This window comes from Musa acuminata, chromosome BXJ3-4 (assembly GCF_036884655.1).
Source record: "Musa acuminata AAA Group cultivar baxijiao chromosome BXJ3-4, Cavendish_Baxijiao_AAA, whole genome shotgun sequence".
NCBI lineage: Eukaryota > Viridiplantae > Streptophyta > Magnoliopsida > Zingiberales > Musaceae > Musa > Musa acuminata.
The window spans coordinates 1,935,336-1,956,483 of record NC_088352.1 but is presented as its reverse complement, the minus strand read 5'-3'; the positions used below and the strand labels follow the sequence as shown (position 1 = coordinate 1,956,483).

The following is a 21,148-nucleotide window of genomic DNA, read 5'->3' as shown; positions in this document are numbered from 1 at the left end:
ACGCATTAACACCTGCCTAGGCTCGATTCCTCATGCCACGCCAATGTTGGTATCAGACGCTACCAGCCTGCCCCCTGCAAGCGGGTACATCAAGAAACAGTAAGCTTCCCTATAAATACCCTTGCATTCTGAACGGGGTGGGGAGGAGAGGAAAAGAAATAGACACACAAAAAGACTTCTTAATCTGAAACTCCCTTCACATCATCTGATTTGATCGTCGGAGGGGTCAAGCCGAGCACCCCGGCCCGACCTTTGTACAGGTGCGAAGCCGAAGGTCCCTGCCGGACGCGCAGGCGAGGAGTTTCTGTCCGGAGGAGACGGCTACACCGTCCCGATCGGACCACCGCGCCCGACCACCTCAGCGGGCTCAAGGAACGCCCCAGGGAGATCCTCGTCGTCCGAAACCGAACCGAGCCGCATCGGCCCCAAAGCCACGTCTCAAAGTTGTTTCCCACAATATATATTGATAGATTAAAAATATGATCATGAACTCAATTCTATCAGATTGTACATACATAATTTTCTTTTACCGAATTTTCGGGGTAACATACCATTGTCAGGCCTTTGTTGGACAACCTTCTCTTTTACCATCGCCACTAAAGTTTCGTCTAGTCCAAGCATTCCATCAAAGATAACCATAAAAGGATTAGCTGGTGGCTCCGGTCAGTGCAAAGGCACTTTTATCTTGCTTATCAGTCATTACTCCTCCATCAACTATGTTGTAATTAATATATCCAAATTAAGTGGTGTTGTAGATCATAATACATGTCTGACATGAGATTAATTGAAGCGTCACACTCGTATTAGTTACATGTATGTGGATTGGACTTTGGAAAAGGGCGGTGAAGAGTCCCTCTTAGTGTGAAAGGAGGAAACCAAGAACCACTGAGGTCAAGGTCTTCTAAGAAATAGTCAATGACCCTTTGCACCGGAAACCATATCAATATTCTATCCCGAACGAGTCGTAATCTTCACCTGTCTTGACTTATTGGTCCAATCTAGCGTAGCAAAGAAGAAAGCTTCATATAAGGCAGGAGAAGTAGATTGCTGCTGGTTTCGGGGGATGCTGTAGGCGTAGATGGGAAGCCCTCTCCACTCTCTCTTCCTCGCCTTCTTCTTCGCTTTCTTTGCCAGCCACCGTGCTTCCAGATCACTGGTTTTGGCGCAGAAGTCGCCGGCGTCGGTCGACGTCGGCGTCGTGCTCGACCTCGGGACCGAGACAGGGAAGAGGAGCCGGACGAGCATCTCCATGGCCATCGACGACTTCTACGCCCTCCATGGAGATCACGCCACGAGGGTGGTTCTACATGTCAGGGACTCCGACAAAGACGCCGTCGGCGCGGCAGCAGCAGGTACTGTATCTACCACGAAGCAGAGCAGAAGTAGTCGGTCGTTTCTTTGGCGTTCTCGCAAGCTTGTTTCACCTTCCTTGACTTGGATCCGTCAGGACTACTGTTGCCGCAGCCACGCTGTAGGTTTAGATAAGCTCACGGAAAAGAAGATTAAGTGGACCATACGCTACGAAGCGTACATAATAAATATAATGCACGTGAAAAGATTCCTTATGTCTGCTTGATTGCCTGCGCTCGAAATCTTTTCTTATTTGTCGCTTCGATGGTTGTGGAGAGAAGATCGACGGTGGAAGAGACCAAATCTTTATAAACTCGACTTACCATTCATTCCCAGTCTTGTTTTTTGTTGACGAGAGTTAGGAGTTAATATATCGTAGTTGATTTGTTTTAATTAGAAGACAGTAATTGTCGGTAAATCACTTATATTTTTCTCTTTTATTAAACCACCAAAGCTAGAGATATTTATATTCTCAAATAAAAGCATTTAAATTGCACGATATGTCAGTCATTACGTAGTGGTGCATCTTTTTTCCTCCTTAAATGTGTGGGCTGGAAAAAATACTGAGAATTATGCATGTGGATTTTAATCAAAATTAACGCTCAAATTTTGACTATTAAATGTGGACTATTCAAGTTTTTATTGTTATATCAATCTTCATCCTACACAATAATATCTATTGAGGGAAAGCAAAAAAAAAATTGGGTACTATGAGAACTTCCGCGGTCGGTGGAAGAAAGAGACACACACACCTGTGTGGAAGGGCCGATGCCAAGTCGGAGGAGCGAACCAATCGGTTCTCCTCTTTGAAAGTCAAAACTTCTGCTGGCTTGACCAATGTGACGGATTTGAACCGGTCAACTTTTGTGACCGTCGCATCAACTAACCAACTGCTTCACTCCTGTTTAGTTGCTCACCCTTCTGCTGCTCATGCTTGGATGCAGCGGTTGACCTGCTCAAGAACGTCCGAGTCAAGGCCATCATCGGCCCCATGACATCCACCGAGGCCGCCTTCCTCATCCAACTCGGTGACCGGACTCACGTCCCCGTCCTCTCCTTCTCCGCCACCAACCCCGCCCTCTGCCCCGCCCACACTCCCTACTTCGTCCGCACCACCACCAACGACTCCTCCCAGGTTGCCGCCATCGCCAGCGTCGTGCAACACTTCGGCTGGCGCGAGGCGGTCCTCGTCTACGCCGACACCGAGTATGGCACCGGCATTGTCCCCTTCCTCACCGACGCGCTCCAGTCCGTCGACGCCCGCGTCCCCTACCGCGGCGTCATCCCCTCCGAGGCCACCGACGCCCAGCTCGACGGGGTGCTGCGCGAGCTCAAGGCCGCGGAGGCGCGGGTGTTCATCGTCCACATGCTGCCCTACCTCGCCCTCCGCCTCTTCCGACGGGCCAAGAAGCTGGGAATGATGAGCCGTGGCTACGTGTGGATCGCCACCGACGGGGTCACTAGCGTCCTCGAGCTGCTCGATCGGCAGGACGTCCTGGAGGCGATGCAGGGATTGATCGGCGTGCGGCACTACGTGAACAGATCCAAGGAGGTCACCAACTTCACAGCCCGGTTCAGGTGGAGATTCCGGCAGGACAATCCCACCGTCAAGCCGGCCGATCCCTCGGTCATCCAACTGTGGGCTTACGACACGGCTTGGGCGGTGGCGATGGCCGTCGAAAAGCTGCATCCGGCGAGGTCCGCCTTCAAGAACTCACGATCCGGCAATGACTCGACCGACTTGTCCCGGCTTGGCGTGAGCCAGACCGGGCTGGCTCTCCGGAACGCCATCTTCGACACCCGCTTCCGTGGCTTGGCCGGAGAGTTCCAGCTCGTGGACGGTCAACTCCAGTCATCGGCCTTCGAGATAGTCAACGTTGACGGAGAAGGCGAGACGACGGTCGCATTCTGGACTCCAGAGAACGGGATCTCGGAGCATCTCAACTCCACCGCCAGCGCCGGCCTCAAGTCCGTCGTCTGGCCGGGCGACTCGACGGAGGTGCCGAAAGGCTGGGAAATACCCACCGATGGGAAGAGGCTTCGAATCGCCGTTCCGGTCAAGCACGGATTCGACCAGTTCGTGAGGGTGGAAACCGACGCGATGACCAACCGGACAAGCGTCACCGGCTTCTGCATCGACGTCTTCCAGGCCGTCATCGATTCGCTTCCGTACGCCGTCACCTTCGACTACATCCCGTTTGCGAACTCCTCCAAATCCTACGACAATTTTGTCTACCAGGTCTTCCTCAAGGTTCGTGCAGTGCTGCATGAAGCGTGCTGATGACTGTGTCAACGCCGCCGTGCTCCCAAGTATCTGACTGCTCGTGATGATGAACAGAACTTTGATGCAGTGGTCGGCGACACGACGATCATCGCCAACCGGTCGCAGTTCGTGGACTTCACGATGCCGTACACCGATTCGGGGGTGTCGATGGTCGTGCGGGTGAAGGACGCCAAGAGCAAGGACCTGTGGATCTTCTTGGAGCCTTTGCCGATCGATCTCTGGCTCGGGAGCTTGGCCTTCTTCGTGTTCACTGGGCTCATGGTGTGGGTGATCGAGCGCCAGGAGAACCCGGAGTTCGCGGGGAAACCGCTCGACCAACTGGGCACCATCTTCTACTTCGCTTTCTCCATCCTCGTCTTCACGCACAGTACATCACCATCACCGAGACCTCTGTAATACGATCCAAGTACACAATGACAAACTCTCGCTAAGCCATTCGATGTTGGATTTGGTTTTCAGAGGAGAAGCTGACGAGCAACCTGACGAGGTTCGCAGTGATCATGTGCACGTTCGTGGTTCTGATACTGACGTCGAGCTACACGGCGAGCCTGACATCCATACTGACCGTGCAGCAGCTCCAGCCGACGGTGACCGACGTGAACCAGCTGCTGAGCTCCGGGGCGTACATCGGCCACCAAGATGGATCTTACGCCGTCGGGTTGCTGAAGCGAATGGGGTTCCAAGATCACAAGTTCAAGAACTACAGCACGCCTGACCAGTACGCAGAAGCCCTGTCCAAGGGGAGCGCTAATGGAGGTGTCGACGCAGTGTTCGACGAAATACCATACCTAAAGCTCTTCCTCTCGCAACACTGTGCCGACTTCACCATGGTCGGTCCGATCTACAAGACCGACGGCTTCGGCTTCGTGAGTCCTTCTTGCCGTGACATCGTAGATTCCGGATTCCGCTCCAGCTTCAGGGGTATCACATCTCGTCTTCTACAGGTTTTTCCTCGAGGATCGCAGCTCGTACCTGACGTTTCGAGGGCCATCCTGAACGTGACAGAGGGGGAGAAGATGGCAGCGATCGAGAAGAAATGGTTTGGGGATCGAACCAACTGCACACCGCAGAGCAACAGCCTCAGTTCCTCGAGTCTCGCCTTCTGGAGCTTCGGCGGCCTCTTCCTCATCACCGGAGCCGTCTCGGGGCTCGCATTACTGATCGGCCTGGCCAAGTTCATCTACCACGAATGGGATGGACTCAGAACTGCCGCTTCCGAGAAGACGTCTCTCTGGAAGAAGATAGTGGCGGTGCTGAAGCACTACCACGACGTCGACGGGTCTCGCCCTTGCCTTACCTTGAAGAGGGATGACTACGGGGAGTTGGACGACGAAGATCTGAATCAAATTGCACGCCCTGGGGATGCGGCAGGGCTGCATGGCTCGGTTGGTTCACAGAGCCCTGTGAGCGTATCCGACCGCTCCGACTTCAGCTTTGCTTCACCGGAAGAAGGAATGTCGTCCACGGAGCCAAGTAGCCCATATCACTATGCCGCTGTGGAAATGGCAGAGATCAGGGAAGCAGCATAACTAACGGTGACGCTCATCGAGTGAGGCCAAGATTCACAAGCAATTTGAGTTCGGCGACCGTTGACGTTCTCTTAAGGCCAAGAAGGAATCGACTGTTGTGATGATGTGATTAGAGAAGGGAAATATAAAGAAATAAAACTGATTCAGATATCAGCCAAACGTGCTTCGTCCTAATGGAGGCCGATTGAGAGGGGAGAGCAGTCCATTAACGAATGAGAGAACAACAAACAACATTAGATCTATCTTTATCGATGATTTAATGACAATAGTCATTTCATTTATGTCTTTATGAAGACTATCATGATATATTTTTTTTTAGAAAACTATTATCATTCATAATAACATATAATTCATTTAATGAATCATGCATTTAAGTAATTGAAATACATACTTAAAATATAAATAATAAATATGTCAATGAAAGTGTAAACAAATTCATACATCCAAATAATATATGTAAGGCCTCATATTTCTAATATAATTTAGGCTTTGCTAGTATTCATAACATTATTTCATCATGCATCGCATGATTTATTTTTATTAAATCTTGTAATAAGATTTTGATAAGCATAAACATTTATTAAAATTTTCATAATGCTAGAAAAATGTAACATCATGAACTTAACATAAAACACATGATATGCATTGCATATGGTATTTAAAATTTTTTTTTTTTATGGTTTTACAAGTAGCCTAGTGATTCATGCACCGATAAAATACATATTATTATGATTGACATGACAAAATTGACTAACATATTTCTATTTTTTAATATTATTTGGACTTGCAAAAAACCCATTCTAAAGGCTAATCCAAGAGCCCCACTAGGAAAAATGTCCACTTGGGGAACTCTACATGAGGCGATCAAAATTCTCTCATGTTTTAGAAAGATTTGACTATCTAATTTTGGATGATTCTTATAAAACTTATGATGGAGATATATCCGATAAAATTCTTTCGATGCTTAAGTCAACATCTATTCGTATTAGGAGAGAAAGAATTAACGACGATTAAAAAGTTTAGAATGAATACTAAGAGTTTAGAATTATCTATTTACATAATTCATTCTATAATCACTATATGTTATAGAAGATTAAGTACATTAATGATAGAATATTAAGTCCTGATTGGTGACAGAGTGAATCTTAATTTGCATGACTAATAATTTAGAAACTCTGCTAGATTGTGAAAGCTTAACTGGTGTTTCGGGAGAGTTAGCATGTAATTTTTGATGACAGATAACCTGATTTACCACTTGATTCAAGTCAATGTTGGGCGAGAGTACACATGAGTTTCATCGTGAAACTAAACCGATTCATCTGCTTCGTCAAACTCGATCGAACATAAGTAGGATTTACGATTGACAAATTCACGTAGGTGCGTAGGGTTAGGGGTTAGTAGGATCGAAAGAATGGCACTTGAAAGATGCATGCAAACATTGGCTCGAACCCGAGTGGGTCCTACAAAGCTTTGTCCTGCTGCAATCGTGAAGGTCCAGTAGTACTCCTTCGTGCATGCAGATGAATCCCCAACCACCGTTTACGTGGACTTCTCCTCCTCCCCACAACAGGGAGTACTCCTTAGGGTTTCTTTATCAGTTCCCATGCAGATTGTACAACGTGATGCTTGCTTCATCGTTTGACAAAACTGAGGTACAACCTAACAAAAGATGGCATCTGCAAGCACTGGTTTCTGCAGCCCCGGTGCATGTGGAGATCGATCGAAGAGGAGGCCAAGATTGGAAAATGGAAGGTCTATTCTAAGTCACAGTGGAGTTTGGTGGGAACGCACTCATTCCTGCCACAGTGTTGACTCTAATAATCAACTTCAAGTCAACTGTGCTGGGTTTTCTTTCTCGTGAGGGTGGTTTGTCGGTACTCTAAACTCCGGAGAAAAGAATGCGAGGAACTACAAAAGTAGATCTCACCGGCGTACCCTGCTCGAGAAAGGTGCGCTCTACCTGCAAGATTCATGTGAAGGGGCTTTCACTTTGCGTTTGTGTTTGCTCGACAAAGAGGGCTTTGAGGTTGATGGCACAGCTGATGCAGAAGGCTTTCTGCTAGCGGTCACGTCTTTGCTCCGATACCCAGTCATTTGAATGATCTTATAAATATGACCGAGATAAATTAGGATGAAATCATACAAGACGAAGTCCTGACATCCCAACCAAATGGATGGAGACTGCTGTCTTACTTCTCGAAAGGGATGATGCCGTCGCATGACCGCGAAGGAGAGGGTGGGCGTGTAATTACCGGGGGAACTATGGAAACCGACGTTGTTAGCGGCTGACGTCTTACTCCTTCGCGTTTGGGGATGTGGGTGACGCGACTCGCCCACACCAACGTTGGCGGGGCCGGCGGGGATGGAATCCAACGGTTGCTTGGATACAAGGGCGGTGGACACTGATGACGGCCGACGTTGTCCGACGTTTCGGCCCCGTTAGGCCGAAGCGTCGGTGATCTCTATTGGTCAACAAAAGATAGATCGAAGATGTAACACTCTTGATTAGTCCCACGTTAAGATAGAATTATTGGTCAATTAACTCATCAGGCTTTAATACAAAAAATATCATGATTTAGGTCTGATGGGTTAATTGGTCTATCAACTTCGTTTGATCTAAACTACTGATCAAAATATTTAAGTTAAAATTAATAATAGTAGACTCATCAAATTTAATCTTAATCTTATCCACTTTACGTGGAATTAATCAGGGGTGTTACAATTATCTTCATTCAAATTTTACCCATTTTCAATATAGGATTAATCATGAGTGTTACGAGGGAGGAATTGACTTAATATTGTCCCGACATATTCTCAGTTGGTAGAAAATATAGAAATATAGAAAACATACCAGTAGTAGACCTCCATCAACATAAGAATTTTCTTAAAAATGAAATCTCATCAATACCCTTAAGCAAGAGTGCAATTATCAACCTCAAACATGTAAAACATTTCCAATTGCTAGTCTCACATAATCATGTCCATATAAGCTACATTCTTGAGTGTTGGGTGGGTGGTGTGTCTTGGTGTTGCCAAGAACATGCTGACCTGGTCCAATGAACAAACACATCAAGAAAAAGGAGTTGTGGCCAGTCTTGTCATAACAATAAATGACATTGTTTCTTCATGTCAGGCAAAGAAAAAGAGAGAAATTAATACTATCATTTAGCTGTCCTTCTCAAGGTGGAATGACAGGGATTGTGGTTCGGTTTCCTCGCAGGTCAAATAGCCACAGGCCAGACATCATTCACAGCATTGTTTTATAAAGCTATCACAACCCTTTTTCATCCGATTCTGAGATAGTAATTCGAAAACATTATGATCACCAAACTATGTAATTTGATTACTGTAATTTGTATAAATAAAAAGACCAGGAGGTTGGCAAAATGATGATGACCAGATGGAGAAACATGTGAATTATGTTCTAGAAATCCATAAGCCAGTCCTAAATCAAGACACATTGTTGCAGGTGCATACAAAATTTCATTGACTGAGAGAGTGATTGTGCCATTTGCTCAGCCTGTGGTTGAGGTGTCATGTTTATGGGGCTAGTTGATGAAGCTCTAATCACTTGATTACATGACAAATGGCAACCTCCATTGGGTTAGGTTTGGTGTGGTTTTTGGAATGATGTACTTTGGCAGGTCAAAAATATCATGTTCTTCATTTGTTGCTAACAGTGGTTGAGATGAGCAGTACAAACACAAAGAACGACTTGATTAGCTGAAACATCAAATGAGAAAGGTGCCTCGAAGAAAAGAGAAGTCATGCAGATAGCTTATTTTTAGTGATTTGGTGACACACTGTAATCAATCCGACTTGGACCAGCATCAGTGAAGCCCATTGTTCCCATTTCTTGCTCAAGATGCCATCATTAGTTAATTAAGGGCACTTGTCTACAACAATTACACTCTATCATTAGTGATCAGTTGGCTAATTAAGGCTCTGCTCTCGAAGATAATTAAATCCTAATCGGTGAGTCAAGGCTGGTAAGATTATGATCATTATTCTTTCTCTTTCACTGTTGCTTATTCTTGTGGGAAGAGAACCTTTCTCCTCTTAACATGCCAATCCCAGGAAGACATGAGTTGTTGATTGTGACCAAACAAATGCATATCTTGTGTGTATGTTTATTGTATTGTCCTTTCATGGGGTAGTGTTGTTCGTGGAAGATGGAGTTGGATTGTGTTCTTTCCATTAATAATTAACCATGATTAAGACCTGCCTCCTACCATATTAGAAGAAACCTGTTTAGTTACCTAATCCAATGTCCAAACAAGTAGTCACTAACTTAATATTGACCTGCAACAATCTATCCTAAAGAAGCAGAAGATACAGAGCAGACTATTTAAGATTTGCACACCCATCATGCTGTCCTGCGAGCATGTCCATGTGGAAATGTTTGTTCTTTCCTTGCAGGATTTAATATGGTCTCTTTGGGTTGGTGAGAGGTGAGAGAAGCAAGAAAACAAGGTAAAGTTAGCAGAAGCCAAAAAGGAAAGCAAAAGATAAAGTGGCCAAGTTTGATCCTTTGCTTCCCAAAAGCCATCTCATCGGATTGCGTTGCCGCTTTTGACTGTCCGGTGGATCTTGCTTGATGAGAAAGTTCTATTGCAGTTTTTCATCTTTGGTAAACCTCTTATCTTCTGCAGCTCAATCAATCTAGAAGCGGCAGTTTGCCTAATTTACTGGGTTCCTTTTTCTTTTTGCATGTAGGTGTCAAATTTGAGCTTCCTTTTTCTTTGGTTGCATTTAACCTGAACTTGCCATTTCCTGAGGCCGCCGGAGTCATGTTTGTTTGTTCTAGATTTTGCAGCATCTAACTGAGATTATATTTACTTAGGAAACAGAAGGGGTGAAAGGGACAAAGGGAATCACATTCCACCCATGGTAAGAGCAGGCAGAGTTGAAATGAGGGTAGGAGTTTGAGTTGTTTTAAGACATTGAATAATGTCCACATGCTCTGAGGCTTTACAACTGCAGATGCCTTCCCCCACAGTTCTGCCTTGTGGAAGATTAGAGAGCGAGGGAGGAAAGAAACCCTGGTCCTAGCTTCTCAGCGTTCCATCTCTACTTCTCTCACTTGCTGCATTAGGTTTATAATGCTTGAGTGTGAGCTAGATTATGGATCTCCGGCATCAAAATCCAATTTTGTTGCCAGAGCTTGAAAGGATAATTTGCTAGATTGCCTGACTTGTTGAGGGTTCTCCGCATCGTAAGGTGAGGAGGGATTTCTTGGGAGCAAGCAATGGCCCCAAGATTGGATTTTTCTGGCTGGTGGGCGAAGGATAAGCGGAAGGGCACCCCGGTGGTGGTGACAATGGAGAACCCCAACTATTCGGTTCTTGAGATCGATGGCCCTGACACCGAAGCATTCCCGTCTATGGACAAGGGCCGGGACAAGAACGCCAAGCAGTTCACCTGGGTCTTGCTCCTGAAAGCCCACTATGCCGTCGGTTGCATTGCCTCGGTGGCGGCCGTGCTCTGGGCGCTTCCTAGAGTCGTCAAGAGGCGGTTGGTCTTCCGGAGAGCAGCTGCCACCCAGAGTGACGAGCCTGACAAAGGCCATTTGATGCTAAGGTTCATTAGAGGGTTCTTGTTGTTCTCCTTGGTTGCTCTAGCATTTGAGCTGGTCGCGTACCTGAATGGATGGCACTTCCAGAAGCCCGATTTGCGCCTACCGGAGAGCTTGCACATACCGGAGGCGACCGAGATCCACGGGTGGATGCACTCGGCCTACCTCTCTTGGCTTTCGTTCCGAGCTGACTACATTGCCTATCCAATTCAGCTGTTGTCATATATGTGCATAATTCTGTTTGTTATACAGTCTGCAGATAGGTTGATCTTGTGCCTTGGTTGCTTCTGGATCAAGTTCAAGAAGATTAAGCCAAGGGTAGAGAGTGACCCATTCAATTCAGATGATGGATCAGAGTATATGTACCCTATGGTACTAGTCCAGATCCCCATGTGCAATGAGAGAGAGGTAAGACGCTCCTTTTTGAATTGTAGTTCTTCTCCCTCCTACTTATGTGATCTAATGGATAGATTTTTTTGCTGCACATAATTCTATCAGAAGAATTTTTGGAATTGTAATTAGTAAACTGCTTTTTTTTAACAAGAAAAATGGATATAATGATCAATCTATCAGAAGAATTTTTGGAATTGTAGTTCGTAAACTGCTTTTGTTTAACAAGAAAAATGGATATAATGATCAATCAACTACTTGAGTTGATTTATCATTTAAGATGACCAGAGAATTTCTTCTTCAGAAAAGATTGCTGAATATCAGTTTGCCTCAGGTGTATGAGCAATCAATTTCTGCTGCTTGTCAAATCGATTGGCCTAAAGATCGTTTGCTGATCCAAGTGCTTGATGATTCTGATGATGAGACCATCCAGCTATTGATCAGCACAGAGGTTTCCAAATGGAGTCAGAGAGGTGTAAATATTGTGTATCGGCATCGGTTGGTCAGGACTGGTTACAAAGCTGGAAATCTCAAGTCTGCAATGAGCTGTGAATATGTTAGGGACTATGAGTTTGTTGCAATATTTGATGCTGACTTCCAACCAAATCCTGATTTCCTTAAGCTAACCATTCCACATTTCAAGGTAAAGCCACATTTAGCTTGTCAAGTACCGTTTGCAAGTTCCAGCTGTTCGTCCGTGTGTTTTTAGGCACTAATTTGCCATTTCTATATCAATATAGGGCAACCCTGAGCTCGGATTAGTTCAGGCACGATGGAGTTTCGTGAACAAGAATGAGAACCTATTAACTCGTCTCCAAAACATCAACCTTTGCTTTCACTTTGAAGTGGAGCAACAGGTAAATGGTGTTTTTTGGAACTTTTTTGGCTTCAATGGGACAGCGGGCGTGTGGAGAATCAAGGCGTTGGAGGATTCTGGGGGTTGGCTCGAGAGAACAACCGTGGAGGATATGGACATAGCTGTTCGTGCCCACCTCCATGGTTGGAAGTTCATCTTCTTAAATGATGTGAAGGTACTTACCACATCAAGCTTCAACTCTCTTGCTCGATTTCCATTCTGAATTATTTGGCTGACATCCATGTGCTGGCCAGGTCCTTTGTGAAGTACCCGAATCCTATGAGGCTTATCGGAAACAGCAGCACCGATGGCATTCTGGCCCAATGCATTTATTTCGGCTGTGCCTTCCAGCTATTATAACCTCAAAGGTACATTTGATCCCTAGGAATGAACATAAATTATGAAACTGGAACTCAAGTTTCTAAGAATTCCAACAATGGCTTTGATGCAGATATCGATATGGAAGAAGGCAAACTTAATCCTGTTATTTTTTCTCCTAAGGAAGTTGATCCTTCCTTTCTATTCTTTCACATTATTTTGTGTAATTCTTCCCCTAACCATGTTCGTTCCAGAGGCTGAACTACCTGTTTGGGTTATATGTTACGTGCCGGTCATAATGTCCTTCCTCAACATTCTCCCAGCACTGAGATCCTTCCCCTTCGTTGTGCCTTATCTTCTCTTTGAGAACACCATGTCTGTGACCAAATTCAATGCCATGGTCTCAGGATTATTCAAACTGGGGAGTTCATATGAATGGGTTGTCACCAAAAAAGCAGGCAGGTCGTCAGAATCGGACCTGCTGACTGCCGCAGAGAGGGAGGCAAAAATCGTAAGCCTTCCGCTGTTCCATAAAGGAGCATCGGAGAGTGAACTTAGCGAGCTCAACAGACTGAAGGAACAGCACGAGAAAGCTCCATCACCCACGAGAAAGGCCAACAAAATCTACAAGAAGGAGCTGGCTCTGTCTCTTCTCCTCCTCACGGCAGCCGCTCGCAGTCTTCTGTCAGCTCAGGGAATTCACTTCTATTTTCTGCTCTTCCAGGGCATGTCTTTCCTTCTCGTGGGTCTCGATCTGATTGGGGAGCAGATGAGCTGACCTGACGCAGAAAAGGATGGCGAGAGCACCCATTTGTTGAGGGTATAAGCCGTTCCGACACCACAGTGATGAAATCTATATTGGCATTGACTTGTGCAGAATGGAATTCTCAAGTTTGTTCATTGGAAGTTTTCCTGCTTTGGCTCGATCTTCTTTACAAGAGAGAATGGAGGATTGCATCTCTTCCCGAACAATAAGATCATTGTTTCAAAGTCCTGTATAAAATTCTTGTCACTCTCCATAAAAACCTTGTCAATACATGGGATCAATTCGGTGTTCTTGTAGATTTTGGCTGCATTGTACAAGCATAAAACAGCTACACATATCTTGCATTGGATCGGTTCATCATCCAGCTGAAAGAGATTCTTCAATGCTTTGTTGCCTTGATTTCTGCTGCAGTTGTCCACTACTTTTTGCTTCTTTTTGTTCCTTGTCATGGATGGAAGATGGCTGGGGGTTTGGTTTGACCTTTTAGGAACCGTCGGCAGAAGGTGAGAGTGTGCAGTAGTCGACATCTCCTTGATGTGTTGGATTGATTGAGAGAGGGGCAAGGAGGCATTTATTCTGCCACTTTGGTCCCCTATGAGCATCTCTTGTCCTGCCTGCCTGCTGCATCACTTGGTTTTAAATCTTGTTCTTGGTCCAATGATAGTACATTGGTCCTGATGATGATTATTCAATAATATTAGACCAAAGATCAATGTTTATTTTTGAAAAAGCCCAGTAAATTATTTTTGAAATCTAATATCCATAATTTTAGGATAATAGACTATTTGTGTATCTGCTCTTGCCCAGCAACAATCCTGATGCTCTGCTTCTTCCATCAACTATTTTCATATTGTCAAATCTATCTCCTACCATTGCAACAATTTTGTTCAGTTCATTATAAATAAGCAATATCATCCAACTTTGGTCACTTCAGTTCAGTTCAGTTCATTATAAACCAGTGGACAAGGCTTTGGTCAGTAGAGAAACTATTTCATGTATAAGAAACTTACATCTTCATTAGGCTTTTGTTTACGATATAATATGAAGAAAACATGCTGTAAGCCAAAAAGGACACTCCGATTTGCCTGCATCGATTGGCTTTCAGTTTTTACAAAAGAGCTATATATATTACATGAGTTTGAGTCAAAATCAAACTCATCTGCACTAACATGGATACTCAAAAACTTAATCCTCCTCCTTCCAAAAACGTATCGAGTTATTGCGGATCAAACCTAATATATATCATCCACACATGATCTCGCACATGAATATATATATATATATATATATATATTCTAATAGAGCAATCACATCAGAAAGAAAATGCCACGCACAGATGCATGCAGGTACCTGAACAAATGGCGTGCACCATCAACATCTGCGGTCCTGGCATCACAACTTGGACAGCCATAGGCCACTGTGGAGGAAGTGAAACTGGGTCATGGCCATGTGCGGGGGGAGTTGTCACCGACTCACGGTTCTTGCCGACGATTCATAACAGTACTGTGTAGGAAACATCCTATGTGTCTTGCATGCTTTCGAGGTCTGACGTCGACGGCCGACCTACCCAACAGAGATCCGGCAGCGTGAGCTCTCGTGGATTAGCTTCTTGTTATGATGGTGCTCCAGCTGCTGCTGCATTCATTGTGTCAACAGCTCCTACTATCAAGTCAAAAACTGTGAGTTTAGTTAACTGTTCGTTTACGATGGAGTATCTATCTCGGGCGGCCATTGCAATAATTCCCTCCTTCATGCTCTGGACGACATGACCTTCCTTGCCTTTGGGTGCCCGATGATACGGATCTGTCACACAAAGACACGTTTTAAAGGAGGAGAGGCCACTGTCTCTGTAATATACATTTCGCGAGAAAAATAATTAGATTTTTCTATATATATGTATACATTTATTGATAAGATTATTTAATCTTCGATATTCTTAGAAACGTCTTTTGAAGCTTGTGTGCTTCGGAAAGATAACACTGTACTTTGGTTATGAGTTCTTGGCTCTCGTACAGAAGGATAAAACAAGCAAAACATATCAACACACCGTTAAATATCCAATTGTTACTAAATGAAAAAAAAAATCCTGAGTTAAGATTCAAACAGCAAGTCATACGGCAACCATCCAGCTGAAGTCTTATGATAATTAGATTATTATCCTAACAAACAACAATTACCTTTGTCTCATTGTATATCTGAGCAATAACCATAACATATGCTAGAGCTCAATTTAGTCCATGCCAATCATCACAACATTGAAGGTATTAACCAGATTGAACTGGGAGAACAAATAAAATACCAGAAGCTGCAAAATAAATAGAGTAAAAAGAAATAACAAACGAGGGGCAGGATTGCCACCGTATACCAGAAACTAGAGTTATGGTTCTCCAGTACATAGAAGTAACATCTCTAATGTTATCCAACATGAAGTGCATACAAGAAAGTCAAACAACAAAATTTACTCAAAGAGGGATCTAAAGGCTAGAAATGCTGGAGTGAGACAGCTAGTTTTCATGTAATGACAAACACATTTTCCTCATCATACAACTCTGACTCCCCTAAAATGTCGCTTCAAATAACAAAAGATAAGTTGGAATACCAGCAAATTGTATTTCACTAAAGAGCTGTGGTTTCAAGTATCACTGTTGTCAACATTACTAGAATAAGAGTTTAGGTACAAAGAATCTCACTTCTCTAAAATATAATATTTGTCTTAGCAAACTAAAAAAAAAAAGGAGAGAATGACTTTTCATGAAATAAGCCATAACATTATTTAGCACAATAAGACTACAGAGCATATGTACTGCCTGGAATGCCACAGTATGGTCGGTACAAGGTTCTTGATTCCAGTTTGTATTCCCATTTCTCTCGCATGCATGAAATATGTTCGATTACTGTTGTTCCATTTTACAAGTAACCTCACTGTATTATTCATTTGCAAACCAAAAAAATAAAAGAAATTGATTCTTTAATATCATTCACCTTTGAAACGTGTGGAAACATTCTCCTTTCCAAGTTAACTATATCTCAAGACATTCTTGCTACGATGGTAATGTTGCACTTTTATAACCTGGATGATTAGAATTTGAGTCATGACAATAATTTCTCGACTTGTAGAAGTAAGGTTGTGTATAGAGTCTCACCGGGGTTCACCGTACAACTGAAAAAAAATGCAAAATCGATTGACGAAGTTTTTGATCTAATATGTGTTTTTGAGAAAAGTGATGCATGACCTTATTTTGATCATGAAAAGGTAAAATAATTAAAAAAGAATCAAACATTGGGCTGAACTCAGAGATCGGACATCAAAACGGAAGAATTGGACGTTGCAGAAGTCAATATACCGATGGATTGGACGATATGTCAAAGGTTCGGATGACACGTCGAAAGTTTATCGGGAGTTCGGATGAACAAATGACGTGCTGGACAACTTAGAGTTAAGTTGGGCCCATTGAGAGGCCCATTCAATGACTCAAAGTTAGGTTAGGTGGTGGCATCGCTAGACCAGGCGGTGGCACTACCAGACTAGATGACAGAACTGCTTATGAGTTGGAACGTACGAAGTGTATATTTCCTAAAAGACCTGGCGATGATACCGCTAGTATCAAGTGATGGTACCACTTAGATTGACGGTGGTACCGCCTAGAACATGGTCTCCCATCAAGTCTGGAAGTGATATTGCTCAAACTGGGTAGTAGTACCGTCAGTTGTCAAGGGAGCAGGTGGTGGTACCACCCAATATCCCGAAAACTCCAGGTGAGATATTTTTTTGCTCCATTTTGAAGCTATTTGGGGCCTATAAATACCCCACTCTTTTCTGCTTGATAAGGCATGAAAAGAGAACGAAAAGCCTTATGATTCTGAGTTAAAAAGTTGTGAAAAAGTGCTAAGCGTCCTTCTTCTCCTCATTAAAGTTTTGTGATCATTTTAAGAGAGGTGTGAGACTCATAAATATTATCTCCTAAACCTGTGAAAAAGAGAAAGAGTTATAAAGAGGATAGTTAGTATTAGTCCATTGAAAGAAGATCGTTAGTGAATGTTGGTGGCCTCGAGGGAAGAGAAATCGGGAGTGGACGTAGATCACGACGATTAAACTACTATAAATTCAGTGTTCATTTCTATTCTACTTTTCATTGCTATTATTTTCTGAATTAATTACTTAGTTCACTTACTTTTAAGTCAAGCACACTTTCATTATTGGTTTTCATTAAATAAAATTTTTAAAATCAAAGTTTTTCTTGTAAGCACTAATTCACACCCCCCCCTCCTCTTAATGTCGAAACAGTCTTAATAGTAACACCTCAAAACAACTTCAAGAAATATAGTGCAATTTCAAATGAATCTATGTCTTAAAGAAGAAACATGAGAAAAACATAAAAAATGAGCTAGTGGTTCAATCTTCAAGTTTTACTTTGAAGAAGCCGGTCAATGATTACTAAAATAGAAGAATTAAGAGAAATGTAATGGAAGCAAGTCAAATCTTCCAACAAATAGATCTCCAATAAACTTACGATAAAAATGCTTATTCTTCATTCAACATTCCGTAAGCGGATCAATGAACTTATTCTCCAATAAGCATTTTGCACTATATTCCTAATGTTCCCATACGAGTAGCTATGAGACTAACTGCCTCCATCATATGGACGCATATATAATACACTAGTTTGTCAAGTTATCTCAATGTCCCTCTCGAGTAACATATGATCGAGATTATTTATGATCTGTGTTTAAAGGTAAATCGGTCTCATTATCGTGATCTCATCACAATCTGATTCCCATTACATAAATCCATGGATATCACTATATATATATATATATATATATATATATATATAATAAGTAATATAAAATAAGAAAATATAATAATAATAATAACTAAAAAGAGTGAGTACCATGTCACATGTGTCATCACTTATATGATTGGCTTGCAGAGCACATATAACTAGTAATATTATATTGAATAAAAGCCTCGGTCATTAGTATGGAGGTTGTATTGCCGAGGGAGACTTCTAAGTGCAAGTGCTAATGAATCCTATGAGAAACATGATCATACAAAGGTATGATTAGAGCAACTAGAGAGTAAATTGTTCCATAGCTCATATTCGCTCAAGGGATTCCGATAAGTCAGAAAACAAGGCCAAGGGAACAAATTTTACTACTATAGACACAAAAGATAATAGAATTGGAATGAGTCATACAATATAATGGCAGAAGTCATGCATAAGAGTTGTAGACCGTCTTTCAATTGACTAATGTGAACTACTTGGAGAATATAAAGATTAAAGTAGGTAGTAGAAAAGGGTGAGGAAGCAATGATGAGTTTGTAGGGACCTAACTACCCAAGACTAAGCATTAGCTAGAATAGAGGTGGACTCAAAGAAATGCCATAGTATTATAGAGGTGGATATACGAATCATGAAGAAATGAGACGTAGATGTGAAGTGATAGATAGTAGGATAATAAGCATAGAAGTATCATTATACCATAGAGGTGAGATTTCCATAGAGATATCGATCCCTTGCTCTCATGGAGAGAGAGTATATATGGTCATGAAAGAGGCCGATGAGATGGAGAATATAATGACAAACTCTAAGTATTAAGATAAAATAAAAGGCAAAAGCTAGAGAACTTTATAAGATCGATGTTGATGGACTTCTTATCAAGATAGCTAAAGAGGGAGACTTCAAGTCAATGTGAGAGTGCTCAACTAGAAAACGAAATAGACAATATACGATCCTGCATTCTAAAAGTTCAACGACAACAAGAAGATAAATCATAGTAGCTAACTTAGTACAATGAGTGTAATACTTTATGTGCTTTAGAAGTATGAGTAAAGAGTAGACAAAAGCTAATACCTAGCTTGATGCATGAGGTAAAACCCTCGAGGAGGCGAGCAAAGTCAAATACTCTTAGTTTTCTCGATGCTTAAAGTGTTATCCAGTAGATGAGCTTTGCACTAGTTCCAAAATCCCTTGAAGAGACTTAACAATAGATAATAGTTGTTAAATCTTTATTTTTTAAAGAAGGCAAGAGTAAAAATAAAAATAATTAAAAATAAAGATAATTAAATTGAAGCTCCTTAGTGAATTAAGATTTACTTATAAATACATATTGAGTCTTAAGATTTTAGTGAGAGAGATACAAAATATCTTAGGTTCTCTTGAGGGTTTATCTTTCATAGATCTAAATATATTTAAAAGAAGAAGACAATGTACAAGAGGAGTTGTATTTGACTAAAGATAATTCAAGGATCTTATAATTGATTTATATAATAAAAAAATAATTTTATCTATGAATATAAATAGGAATTATCTAACCATGTTAAATCTTGTATGAATTTTTTATGTAACTTAAGAATATATTTTTTTAATTTATTAATATCTAACCTTTTTTATGTTAAATCATAACAATTACCACCTTTAATCGTTTTCATCACAAAAACTAAAACTATGCTCTTTTTGTTCTCTGCTAGTCAGACCAAATCTCATCACCATGATGTTCCATCTTAGTGCATGCTATATTGTGATCAGTCTATACATGGATGCAATTCATGATAGGTTTCTTGGTTTAGAGAAATGCAGTGATGATCCTTTATCTGTGAAATACTTATCTTTCCGAACTTACTCTATCAAATGTAGATACTATCATAAGATATTATTATGTAGATATGAAGAACTCCCAAAGCTACTTGTTTTGTCTGCAACTTGGAATTCCACAATATATGTAAACAAATATCATAGAGAGTTGTAAAGTGTCGGAAAAAAGAGAGAATTGTACAGTGTAGGAAAGAAGAGGGGTAGAGAGTACGTAGCAAGCACTATGCAAATCGATTCTGTCAGAGTGCAACCGTGAAAGTTTCTTAGAAATATCAGACCTATTAAAAATAATATTTTAAACAAATATATCATAATTAATATAATAAAATGATTTAAGTATTAACTTAATAATATAAGTCATCTTATCACAACTTCATTTGAAAGATTTCAAGTAGAGTGAGCTTCATGTGGGCATTAGATAGTGTGTTGGTAGAGTCAAAGCGTGGCGGAAGGTCTATCTCTTTTGGTTGCTGGTTTCGACTTCTAAGAGTTGAGTATGAAGGAAGTTTCCTTGGGCTCTCTTTGATGGTCACCATATGTCTGTGGTAGTTGTTTTCAGTAAGGAGGTAGCTGACTGTTTGCTGGTCTCGGTATGTTCCTTTCACGATGAAAGCACCTCCTTAGAGAGGTAGATCAATCGAAATAGTTTATCCTTTCGTATCCTTCAAACCAAAGAATATTGTACCCTAATCCCTACGAGGAGCTTCTTATATTTTTATCATGATATCGACGATATTAAAGTTTGACGTGAAACGATTACGTTGGATCCTTGGTGAGACGATTTTCTAAATTATCTCTCAAGTATTTAAACAAGTCAAATCAAATTATGATAATAAACAGTTAATAATTATGATGATATTTAGGATTGAGTAATCTTATTATTGCTTGTTGAATTTGATAATTTAGGTAACATAATTATCAATTAATTCGAGGATTGGGACTCATACGTAGTTCATTAGTGGTCATTCATCTATTTATTTATTTTAGTTGGCATACAAGAAAGACGACAAAGAAAAAAAAAGTCGCAATCGTCGTAGAAATCTTCAATCGAAAAAAGTTTCTCCAGCACAGTAACATAGTTCTACGATTTAGAATGCACGTCTTTCCGACCAAAATGCACTTTTGACGTAGCAACACCTCATACAAAGAAGACGATGACGATGATGACATTGATGAATAGGTCATCCTACTTTTTTCTCTTGTCCAAAGCTCTCGCCTTCATCTCTCATCGTTGTCGATGTTATCCATTTTCTCACAAGTCCTCTCCTTATCACTCTAAAATAAATATAGGGATGCTATTCGACAAAAAAATAATAATGAAATTTTTTTCAAAAAAAAAAACTTTTTATTATCTTAAGTTATTACACAATAAAAGTTTTTTCTCCCCTAAACGAACTAAAAGTTACGGAATAAAAAATAATGACGCATGCGGTCGCAGTAATCTCCGCCCGAGAAAATGACGAATAAAACCCTCAACGCACTTC

General features: G+C 41.9%; 2 protein-coding genes across 2 annotated transcripts; both read left to right on the top strand.

Moving 5' to 3' along the window:
* Positions 1-640: 640 nt before the first annotated feature.
* On the top strand, positions 641-5,440 carry LOC103980283 (glutamate receptor 2.7). Its single transcript, XM_009396624.3, has 5 exons — positions 641-1,352; positions 2,295-3,601; positions 3,689-4,001; positions 4,094-4,500; positions 4,579-5,440. The coding sequence occupies exons 1-5, from the start codon at positions 1,079-1,081 to the stop codon at positions 5,161-5,163; spliced, it is 2,886 nt and encodes a 961-aa protein (XP_009394899.2). The 5' UTR covers positions 641-1,078; the 3' UTR covers positions 5,164-5,440.
* Positions 5,441-9,593: 4,153 nt separating this feature from the next.
* LOC135635142 (probable xyloglucan glycosyltransferase 2) lies at positions 9,594-13,467 on the top strand. The gene is made up of 6 exons (XM_065146013.1): positions 9,594-9,793; positions 9,880-11,146; positions 11,463-11,771; positions 11,869-12,159; positions 12,239-12,352; positions 12,436-13,467. The coding sequence occupies exons 2-6, from the start codon at positions 10,412-10,414 to the stop codon at positions 13,078-13,080; spliced, it is 2,094 nt and encodes a 697-aa protein (XP_065002085.1). The 5' UTR covers positions 9,594-9,793; positions 9,880-10,411; the 3' UTR covers positions 13,081-13,467.
* The last annotated feature ends 7,681 nt before the right edge of the window (positions 13,468-21,148 follow it).

Coding starts and splice junctions, on each gene's coding strand:
- LOC135635142 (XM_065146013.1), top strand. CDS start 10,412: ATGGCCCCAAGATTGGATTTTTCTGGCTGGTGGGCGAAGGATAAGCGG. Junction 11,147..11,462: donor CCATGTGCAATGAGAGAGAG/GTAAGACGCTCC, acceptor AGTTTGCCTCAG/GTGTATGAGCAATCAATTTC. Junction 12,160..12,238: donor TCTTCTTAAATGATGTGAAG/GTACTTACCACA, acceptor TGTGCTGGCCAG/GTCCTTTGTGAAGTACCCGA.
- LOC103980283 (XM_009396624.3), top strand. CDS start 1,079: ATGGGAAGCCCTCTCCACTCTCTCTTCCTCGCCTTCTTCTTCGCTTTC. Junction 4,002..4,093: donor CATCCTCGTCTTCACGCACA/GTACATCACCAT, acceptor TTTGGTTTTCAG/AGGAGAAGCTGACGAGCAAC. Junction 4,501..4,578: donor AGACCGACGGCTTCGGCTTC/GTGAGTCCTTCT, acceptor CGTCTTCTACAG/GTTTTTCCTCGAGGATCGCA.